An 11,705-nucleotide genomic window follows, 5' to 3' on the forward strand; every position below is an offset into this window, starting at 1 on the left:
AATATCATTGAGTGGTTGTCCTTATAACTCCCTTTACTTGTAAAAAACCACGGCTGATTATAAACACCTTGGCTTGTCTCTATGTTGCCCAAAAATTCCTCATCTATGGTCTACACAATGTCAAGTGACGTTCCCAGGGTTCGTTTCAATGAAATCATACGACAGCCAGAAGTCAACTCCATAGAAGTCAATTCCAAAAAAAAAAAAAAATCGACATACAGCTGAATCACATCAGTAACAGCTGACGACCATCATACAGGTTCTGGCATCAAGACAAACATTGCTTGACATATTCATACAGGTTCAGTCCATTATTATGACAATTCAATTATCCCAGGTTACATCAGGGAATATCATAGTGAAAAGGGGTCACAAAACAGCTGAAAAACATTTCTCGCACTTAGTAGAACCGTTTGTACTTATGGATCTCCACCGAGCTCTACTCTCAAATTGTCATATGGATAGACCTTTGGCGCCTATGCAAAGTAAAACCATTATTAGAAACTAAACCGCAGCTATACCAAAAATATAGTTAAATTTCTGCAAAAAAAAAAAAAAAAAAAAATAGACCAACAAGCTTAAGGACTTGCAATATCCCTCTTATTATTATTTCGAAAAAACTATCACTTCTTGATCACCCAACTCAAAGTACATCAGAAAATAAAATGTTCCTAGCTTTCTGCATATTCCAGAGAAATTCAGAAAATTAAGATTGAGGACAAACTTCAAGAAAATCTACAGCCCAATGCAGTATTGGATTTCAGAAGCTACTGAAGTTAGCAGCTAGTTCAAGTATACGAGTATATGACTCTATGAGTCTATGAGTACATACATCATTAACGTTACACATAATCAAACCACATCCTCAACAGGTTCAACTGCCACGAGCCAATAATGTCAAAACATATATTTACCCTGCTTAGAGAGGCTGAGTAAGATAAAGTCGTAAAAAAATGCAATAGAGTAATATTTCTTATTCAAAGTCAAACAATAGTACTCCCTTTTCTCTTCATCATGTTCTTCCCACTTTCCATTCAGGGAATTTTCTCAGTGTTCTTCCAATTTCATTTATTTCCTATTTTAGGAAGTATGTTATGGTGAAATTATCAACTTGTCCTTATTAAAAAAAAAAATGCAAAATGTATCATTGTTAGTTAAACTCAAGTTAACTTCTTAATAATAGATGTGTATTAAACAACTCAACCCATTGTTGACAAGCTACCCCATTCATTACTGACTCCCCTCCAATCCACACTCTGTCCTCCATTAACCCACCCAAACAACCACCAGGTTTCAGAATAGATGAAGCCCACTCCAACCACCACTAATCATTGACCACCAACAACCGGAAGACCCCAAAAATCCTTGTCATCTCCTCGAGAAACAGCCCACCTACGGCGACCACATCTCCATCGTTGACAATCTACCTCCCATCGTCAACGACCACCGATCGTTTCTCCTCATTGACCAGCAATCCATGGAACGTTTTCCCAACCTGCTCTCCTGCCGCGATTACGCCCTCAGCTACCTCCACCGATGTCGCTCCCTTTTTCTTCTCACTCCTCCCTGTTAGAATATATTGGTATATATTTAGTCAATCGTGTAACGGGCTGGGGGTGGCCTTGGGGTCCGTGGGGTTATCCTCCGTGCCCATACCCCACCACTCCTTGGACGCGTCCACCTCGACCTCAGTACTGTGTTACTCCGACTCGCCGACACGTGTCGGTGTCGGACACGTGTCGGCGTGTCCGACACGAAATTTCTGAATTACACCGACACGCCGACACGGTCAACGGCGTGTCTTGACCAACCGACACGACACGACACGTCAATTTTATAAGCAAAAAATATAATTTAAAAAAAAACATAAAGTATCCATAAAATTAAATACTTCTATTATACAAAATAATAGGGAGTAATCTATTTATTATCATTTAGTAAACTTGCAAATGGAAAATGAAAGAATTGTCTAGAGACTTCTTAACAAAATAAATTAAAAATAAAAAAACTTTGACTAGTCAACTTCCTATTAGGTCATGACTTCAACTTTTCAGTTTCCTACTTTTCAACGCCGCCCACTTTCACCTTTCTTCTTCTTCTTCTTCACTATAACCCATATATCCATGATCCATCAAGTTTCCGACTTTCCGTCATTAAATTCAAACCAAGGCCAAAAATCCACCGCTGATCTCTCTCCGGCGCCGGCTTTCTTCTTCTTCTTCACTATAACCCAGATCTCCGTCAAGTTTCCGTCATCTTCGTCAAGTCTCCGGCGCCGGTCTTCATCATTCTTGAAGAATTAACATGTAAGTGTCGTTTTGTCTGCCATTTTCATCACCGGCGTGTCAGTGTCGTTTCCGGCAAGGCCGTGTCAGACACGTGTCTTGTGTCGTGTCGGCCGTCGAGTCGTGTCCGACACGCGACACGCCACCTGGCAGCCGTGTCGGAGTAACACAGCCTCAGTATACACCAAGCCTATTCTGCTGAACATCCGCCTTCACAGACACATATTGAAGCCGCTATGTATACACTTGGATTGCAGCCACCAGACCCGAATTGGTTCATGGATACTGGAGCGACATCACACATGACGTCTAACGCAGGTATTCTCTCGTCCTATTTTAATTCGAGCATTAAAAATGGTGTCATTGTTGGAAATGGTAAATCTATCCCGATTAGCGGTTATGGGCACACCAAATTACCTACCCCGAACCCCCCTCTTGTCCTTAAAAATGTCATACATGCACCTGACATTGTTAAGTGTCAGTCCGTAAATTACAATTACAACTGATAACTCGGTCACAGTCGAATTTGACCCGTTTGGTTTTTGTGTGAAGGACTATCTGCACGGACGCATTTCATGAGGTGTAATAGTCGGGGCGAACTTTATCCCATCACCACCACAAAATCGAGTAGTCCTCGAGCAGCGTTTACCGCTCTTGCACCGTCGTTATGGCATAATCGACTCGGTCATCCCGGCCTTCCTATTTTTAATGCTTTACGCACTAGCAATTTAATTCCTTGTAGTTTGCTTAATAAGAACCATGTTTGCTCTTCCTCTTCAATTGGGAAACTTATTAAACCACCTTTTGTAGCCTCCACATCTCGGACTCATTTACCATTTGATATCGTTCATTGTGATCTCTGGACTTCACCGGTCCTTAGCTCTTCGGGTCATAGGTATTACCTTGTTTTATTGGATGATTTTACGCAATTTGTATGGACTTTTCCTCTTGCTAAGAAGTCACAAGTCTATCCGATTTTTGTAAATTTTCGTCACTACATTTACACCCAATTTGAACGAGAAATTAAGAATTTTCAATGTGATAACGGGAAAGAATTTGAAAACGCTTCATTTTGGGAGTTGTGTGCAAAACACGGGTCAACTATTCGACTCTCATGTGCATACACATCTCCCCAAAATGGTAAAGCGGAACGAAAAATTCGCTCCATCAATAACATTGTTCGTACTTTACTACATCATGCGTCCGTCCCACCTACGATGTGGCATCACGCCCTACAAACAGCGACATATTTGCTTAATATCATTCCTAATAAACAAATAGAATATCAAACTCATGTTCAATTGCTCTATTTCAGAAACCCGTCGTATACAAACTTACGTGTTTCTGGATGTCTATGTTATCCCCTTTTCTATCGACTAGAGTACACAAACTACAAGCACGGTCTACTCCTTGTGTCTTTCTTGGGTATCCCGATCACCATCGCGGATACAAATGTTATGATCTCAAAGCTAAGAAAATAATCATAAGTCGTAATGTCATATTCGATGAACATCGTTTTCCTTTTGCTGAGCACGAGCCCTCTGACAAACACCTCTATGATTTCTTAGATGAGTCCATGTCACCATATGTACTTCGCCATCTCCAAACGGGTCCAACTAAGACTAACGACCAACCCACGGATACCCGTGTCTCCCCTCCTCGTTCTGACCTGTTACACCGCCTTCCCCTACTGCCACGGCCTCCTCTACCCCACCTACAAACGACACCACTACTGCCCAACCGTCACATGCTACGACTCCTCCACATACCCATCTTCCCCCTCCATCGAAAGCTATAACACGAGGTGACCACGGTATACGGTATACGGTATACGGAAACCGAAACCAATCTTTGATCTCAACAACACTGTTTCCATATCTCCTATACCCAAAACTCTTGTGTCCGCCCTTAATGATGCTAATTGGAAGATGGCCATGGATGACGAATTTAATGCTCTTATTAGTAATAAGACTTTGGGAATTAGTCCCGACTCCCGCGTTCGTCTAATGTAAATGTTATTCGGTCTATGTGGATTTTTCGTCATAAAATTAAATCTGAAGGTTCTTTTGAAAGGCACAAAGCACGTCTTGTAGGTGACGGGAAGACTCAACAGGTGGGCATTGGGCATTGGGCATTGCTCTTTCGCATCAATGGACTATCCATCAATTGGATGTCAAAAATGCATTTTTACATGGCGATCTTAATGAGACGGTCTATATGCATCAGCCTATGGGCTATCGTGACTCTCGATTCCAAATCATGTGTGCCTTCTTCGCAAGTCCCTTTACGGTCTCAAACAAGCACGCTTGGTATAAGCGGTTTGCTGATTTCGTCACCACAATTGGATTCCGTTATAGTAAGTGTGATCATTCATTGTTTATCTACAAGGATGGTAAATCTATTGCATACCTTCTTCTTTATGTAGATGACATTATTTTGACTGCCTCTGACGGTTTACGTCGCTCCATCATGGTTCGTCTTAGCTCCGAGTTTGCAATGAAAGACCTCGGTTTATTAAGCTATTTCTTAGGCATATCCGTCTCTCGCCATGGCAAAGGTATGTTCTTGTCTTAATCAAAATATGCTAATGAAATAATTAAGCGAGCTAGAATGTCAATGTGCAAAGCTACGTCCACACCAATTGACACCAAACCGAAACTTAGCTCTACTGCTGATCACCCGTGCTCTGACCCCTCGCTCGTTTTATCGAAGACTGGCCGGGGCCCTTCAGTATCTCACATTCACGCGCCCGGACATCTCCTATGCGGTTCAGCAAGTCTGCTTGTTTATGCACAATCCCATGGACGTGCATATGAACGCCTTAAAGCATGTGATTAGGTACATCAAAGGCACGGTTGAGTATGGCATTTGGCTCGGTTCTTCACCTCCCTCCTCTCTCACGTCCTATACAGATGCGGATTGGGCGGGGTGCCCGGATACTCGTCGTTCCACGAGTGGTTATTGTGTGTGTTCCTCGGGGACAATCTTATCTCATGGACGTCGAAAAGACAGCCTACTTTGTCTCGCTCGAGCGCTGAAGTCGAGCCGAGTACACAGGGGTCGCGAATGTAGTCTCGGAGTCCTGTTGGCTTCGAAATCTACTTGTTCAGCTTCACCATCCCATTCCTAAGGCTACGATTGTCCATTGCGATAACATTAGCGCTATTTATTTAGCGGGGAATCCGGTTCAACATCAAAGAACCAAGCACATCGAGCTTGACATTCATTTCGTCCATGAAAAAGTAGCTCGTGGTGAAGTATGTGTTCATCATGTTCCTTCCCGCTATCAAATAGCGGATATTTTCATGAAGGGGCTGCCTCTTGTTCTTTTTGATGATTTTCGTCAGAGTCTCAACGTTCGTCTTCCTCCCGATTCGACTACGGGGGTGTGTTAGAATATATTGGTATATATTTAGTCAATCGTGTATTACTTGGTTACGATTATCCACAATTGTGTATTGGTTATTTACAGTAAATATATCCTTGTAATTAGGCTAGAATATCTCGTAATATCTCTTTGTAATAGTATCTATACCCTTTACGTTATCAATGATAAGCAAGCATTATCTTCCTATCTTCTTTCACTCCCTATCTATTCCACCAATAAAGCAAACCAACCAAAAATGTCAAATCTTTTTTCCTCAAATCTACACCAAGTCAACACCAAACGGGAAAGTAAACATGACTTTAGCACTCCTCATGAACTTTCGAGTCTAGTGATGTTATCGATGAGTAACTTCGCTGATGGTAGTTAGGGGGGTGGTTCAGTGGTGGCTTGGTGATGGTGCTCAGAATGGGAGGGATGGCTGGCTGTGACTTTAAGGCTAAGACATTAAGTGAATTAATTATTCTAATTAAGCCCCGCTTGTGCCTCACACAGTACCTTTATGAGTATCATATTACTTTTCCTTAAGGTAGTGTTTCGAAACCCGGAATTGATTTCATTTTCATGATTTCAATTGTAGAAATCAAAATGTTTGAATTCAATTCCAAATCCAATTCCAAAAGTTCGTTTGGAAATCCATGTAATTGGAATTGGAATTGGAATTGGGCGGGACGGGTATGGGTTGAGGTCGTCAATTTTTTTTAATTTGAAAAAAATAAATATAGTCACGGAATGTATTTGTGATCAGAAAAAATATCATAAATAAAAATATTGCTATGAAATTTGCATAGCAAAAAAAACATAAATAGTGGTGGAATTTAAATGACTACTCTATGGTAGGAATTTGAGAGCCTCAAATATTAACTACATTGGAATTGCCAAGGAATTGAGTCTAATTCCAATTCCAAATTCTGGGTTCCCAAACGCTTGAAATGTCTCAATTACGGAATTCAATTCCAATTATGGGTTCCCAAACATACCATAAGAGTTATGCCATTTTGATACGGGAAGAACATGAAAAAATGGAGGGAGTAACTAGTGTGTGAAGGAACTCGTAAACACTTTTACTTGGTAATAAATGAAGAGAAGTAGGTTATCTAGACACGTTATACCAATGTCTGTCAAGTATTTTCATTTTGCAAATGGCAGGGTAGGAGGCATCGGATGTACTTATAGAAACTGTTTTCAAAAGACCGAAAATGAAAATTATGTGGAGACTACTCTTGATATAAGAAACTACAAATTAACCCCATAAGTTATACTTCATGTGCAATTAAGCCCACGGGAATATATTCCGGTCAATTTCTCGCCGGAAAAAATTTACATGGCACCGGAAAGATGACTAGGATTGGATTAATAATTAAAAAAGAAAAACACTTGATTTCATATAGTAAAACTCGAGTTTCTTCTGCCAGATCCAGAAATTTTCATCCTTTCTTATATCTTGGGTCTAACTCTGTTATTTACTATGATTGTGGTATTGTTATTTACTATAATTACTCTGTATTTAATATAACTTCAAGCTAGACCGTAATAGATTACTATTTTTAAAAAATACCTAGATTTCCCCAAAGTTCCATTTTTCAGTTTCTGGTAGGTACTTGGGTAGACGTTCAGTTACATAATAGATTAATAGTGAATGATGTATGGGGGTGAGACTTAGACTAAAGCAAATAAATTGAAGTGAAAATAATGAAGGTACATGAATTGAGGAAGGAGCTAATAATCTCGGCGAAAGAGAGAGATGGGGAAGTGGGAGGAGGTGAGTGAGAGAAGACATAAATTTGCGGCCATAGTAGTGGGTTGTTTAAATCATTCTTCTTCTTCTTTAATTATTTAATTTAATTCTAATGGTGTTTCCATTGCCAGTTCATTTCTTTCCGGCGAGAAATTGGCCTGAAATTTTCAATTAGGCTTAATTGCACATAAAGTATAACTTTTGGGGTTAATTTGCACTAATAGAAAGATATGGGGCTAAATTGCACATAGTGCCAAACGTATGGGGCTTATTTGCTACTTCCCCGATTAACGGCTCCATTTATCTTGACTCTATAGCAAAATTGTATTTGTATTCTTTGCACATTAGAGAGTTAAAGTCCTGTTTTTCAATGTACAACTTAAAAGTTAAAACCAAACGAGGGAGTTACCTATAAATATAAGGGTTATTCCACAAGAATAATCTCAACTACGTGTGATCTTCTGATAATACTCCGAACTTCATTTTATCTCGAAATAAATCGAACTATTAACTCCCCTTTCTCATAATGCACTAGGTGACCGTCTACCCGATAATCAAGTCATTGTTTTTGTTTTTTACCTATAATAATAATAAGGGAAATGATACATGTATTTAAGAAGCCAAAAGAGGAAATTAATCTTTAAAATTATTATTAACTACATCATTTTTTGTGCAATTTTGCCATAAATTCCTTTTTTAATACCTAAATTAGAAGGTTTTAACTCCTTAAATACTTAGCTTTGTTATTGCTAAGGGGGTGGGAGCCCAAATTGTGTCTCGGTTGCCCACCAATTAAAATTGATTTGATCTCAACAATAGTAGTAGTAGTAGTCCAATTCAGCATTCTCACTTCCTTTTTTGCCTTTTTCTGACCACCATACACTACCACTACGTACATGCACCACTCTCCTTTTCCTTCCTTGATTTCAAACCAACATTCATTAATTCAAGCAACCAACACTTCTTACCAACACTCAATTTCACCCAAGTACAACAGCCAACCCCACCTCTCCTCCCCACCGGAATGCGCCACCATGAGGACCACCTCATGACTCACGAATATGACAATCTCACCTCGACGAAAGAAACCACCTTCCATTCGGCGTCATCTACATCAGATTCCTCCCACATAGGTCTACTCCTACAACCACCTTTCTCATCAACAGACCAAACCTGGTTTGCTTTGGGTTGTCTAGTGGGTCGTGAAGTGGATTATGGCGACAGTGGTGCGTGTTTCTGAAACTCTAATCTCCAAAATTGATTGGGGGAAATTTTCAATTAGGGTTTGATAAGTTACTTAATTTGGGGAAAATGTCATTTTATGATATTCTTGAACTATGTTGTATTTCCGACAATGTTAAAGCGAGCATTTGGGGTGATGGTGAGTGAGTTGGAAGGCGGTGGTTATGGTGGTAATTTTGTGAGGGAAAGCAGTAAAGTGGGGAAAAAAGGGTAATTAGTATTTTACTATATGCCACTTCAGCAGCAGGTCACCTATAACCTGGTATAAGAGGTAAAAATTGGGTGAGTCTATTTTGAGAAGATTGTATTGATAGTTGGGTTTATTTTAAGTTAAAACATAGTTCGGTTTATTTTAAAAAGAAGGGTAATAGTATGGATTATTCATGTGAATTAATCCTAAATATAAAACACTGCTTTGTTACACAATAGAATTCCACATAGACCTGTTAATACAGATAATATACCTAGAGCTGGGAACCCAACCCAAGAAACCAAAAATAAAACCTGTCAAAAACCCAACCCAATAAAACCTGAAAAGTTGGGGTACAAGAGCAGACTCAACCCAAGGCCAAACAGATAACTAATATACGAGCACAAAACAATTATTTTAAAGCACAACTTGACCAATCCAAGATGACCAGTGAGCAGTGACCATGACTCTACCAGATTGATGATCCGACAATGAATCAACTTGACATTAACTTAAAAACAATTAAATAGGCCTGATGATACTCAAAACATGAAACTGACACCATAAAGTGTGTTTCTAACCTATCCAAATCGAACCTGGCCTGACACAAGAATAACATGGCCTATAATGACTTCATCTGAAGTATGGTATAGGCCCGATAAAACCCAATACGACTCTACGCCAAAACCAACCTAAGTGGCCCAACCAGCAGCCCTAAATATCGCAGTAACCACATCAGAAGCTTTCAGAGGCATTAAACTATACACAGCTCTTCTTTCTTTTTGTTTATCACCTTTTCCTTCGGATCAAAATGAGTATTCAGGCCCCTTTCTAATCCTAAGAAATTTGAATCTTAAAAGTTTTAAGTTAGATCTCAGAAATATCTTAATAGAAGAAAATCCAAGATAACTAACTAGCATGAAGACAATGCTTCTCAAACCCAGTTCTGTTCCTTACAAACCAATTAAGACTGCATTCAGTATCCACAAATCTTAAACCTTACATGAATTCCAGCAAAATGTACATTCTCCATGTTTTGCATTCAAACAACTTCAAACATCTAGGTAGAATGAGACAATGCCTTACGAACTCTATCGAGCCTTAAGAAACCTAAAGACGGGATACTCATAAAGTCATAAGAAAATTAAAACCTCAATGAACTATCCTATAATGACCTACGGTATAAAAAACCGAATATATATTTGGAAAAATGTATACAGTTGAATGGAGTATATAAATAACTAAGCATGATCACACCATGGTTACCGAATTTGCTCGGTACCCTACGAATCGCGAATTGTTAAAGCGAATTCTATCATGTTGCTTACTGAAAATACATATAACACACATTCTATAAGAGCGAATCACGAATTGGTGAGGACGTATTCATAGCGAATCCGGTAACCATGGATCACACTATACCAATTGAATTCCTTACTTCATCACAAACATAGTTGAATAACTTGAATTCCAATGCCAACCTCTTACTCTCTTCCAACATATGTTGCTACGACTCTTTTTAAGCCAAAATATACATATTTTTGGTGGAAATAGCTAAGTCCGACACTTGAACACGCACCATTGTCAAATACTTCTAAACAACTCTAAGTAACATCACTGCCAACAATATCAACAACCACTGTACCACTTAGCAGAAGCTACAAAACTAATCGCACTAGTCTCCTAAAATCTACAAAAATAATGATAACACAAATCACTGATAAATCGAGAAATAGACGAAGCTAAACACAACAAAACTAAATGAGCAGGAACTTACAAAGGGATTTTTAGACGCCTTATCATTCCAAACAGCAGCCAATCCAATCGCCGCAAAACAACTCAGTCCTCCACACAACCAAGCCAATGCTTCATACTACACAATCAATCCATCCACTAATCATCCCCAAATTCATCAAATCAAATCAAATCAGATCAAATCAAAACCCTAAAATTGCGAAAAATGGGGAAATCAACGAAATCACAAACCTTTCCAACAGTTTCGGCGATTCGATCGATACAAGGTTCGGGGAACGGGGTTCCGTTGTCCCATGTCAGCTCATCGTTCGTATGAAGCTTCAAAAAGAGGGAAAAAAAATAATTAGAAAAATGATTAAAATTGGATTGAAATGGCATTAATTAAAGAAAATGTAATGTACAGGTTTGTCAGGGACGATGTGTTTGCCGACAGGGAGGCCCATGCCGGCCCGTTGACGGAGGGAGGATCCGACGGAGCGTAAAACGACGCCGTTTCCGCCTAGGATTGATGAGGCTACTTTCGTCAATTTACCTGCCATTGTTTTCGTTGTTTGTAGATGGTGGTTTGTTTTTTTAGTAGTCGATGGATTGTTAATTATACTAGTGTAAATCTGCTGGTTTTTAGATCGGGATGTTAGAGAACTTAGCAAATAAAGATGATAAATTTAAAAGCGAATTTAAATATTTACATAGTACTCACTTCCATTTAAATCAAAGGTTATAGTTGTTTTTATCATACTTAACGATGCACGTTTTGCAACATGAATATCTTTAGTTACACCTTATTAAAAATTATAAAAAATTTGATATTCTTATACTCCCTCCCATCCACTCTTTTCTTCCTTATTTCCTAAAACGGATTATTCAGGTTTTCTTCCCCTTTCCTTTTTGAGAAAGTTTTTATTAATATTATACTACTACCTCTATCCACTCATCAAACCTCATCATATCTTTTATTAATATTTAATTCTAATTATTCCTACCTCTCTCCAATAACCAAACCCCACTCATCTCCTTTATTAATATTTAATCCTAATTATTCATACATCTCTCCAATTACCAAACACCACTCATATCTTTATCAATATTATACTTCTCACCCTTAATCTC

General features: G+C 39.0%; 1 protein-coding gene across 1 annotated transcript; it reads right to left on the reverse strand.

Annotated features, from left to right (window-relative positions):
* Positions 1-268: 268 nt before the first annotated feature.
* On the reverse strand, positions 269-11,250 carry LOC141653528 (NADH dehydrogenase [ubiquinone] 1 beta subcomplex subunit 8, mitochondrial-like). Its single transcript, XM_074461320.1, has 4 exons — positions 10,997-11,250; positions 10,827-10,913; positions 10,618-10,713; positions 269-476 (listed from the first exon to the last, which is right to left on the reverse strand). Exons 1-4 carry the CDS (start codon positions 11,132-11,134, stop codon positions 420-422), a joined length of 378 nt encoding a protein of 125 aa, XP_074317421.1. The 5' UTR covers positions 11,135-11,250; the 3' UTR covers positions 269-419.
* Positions 11,251-11,705: the final 455 nt, after the last annotated feature.

The sequence above is a fragment of the Silene latifolia genome, chromosome 4 (genome assembly GCF_048544455.1).
Source record: "Silene latifolia isolate original U9 population chromosome 4, ASM4854445v1, whole genome shotgun sequence".
Lineage (NCBI taxonomy): Eukaryota > Viridiplantae > Streptophyta > Magnoliopsida > Caryophyllales > Caryophyllaceae > Silene > Silene latifolia.

Excerpts from the sequence above, each read along its gene's own strand:
- LOC141653528 (XM_074461320.1), bottom strand. The coding sequence starts at position 11,134 with ATGGCAGGTAAATTGACGAAAGTAGCCTCATCAATCCTAGGCGGAAAC. Across the intron at positions 10,914-10,996 it reads ACATCGTCCCTGACAAACCT|CTTCATACGAACGATGAGCT; the intron begins GTACATTACATT and ends CTCTTTTTGAAG. Across the intron at positions 477-10,617 it reads AGGCGTCTAAAAATCCCTTT|GCGCCAAAGGTCTATCCATA; the intron begins GTAAGTTCCTGC and ends TACTTTGCATAG.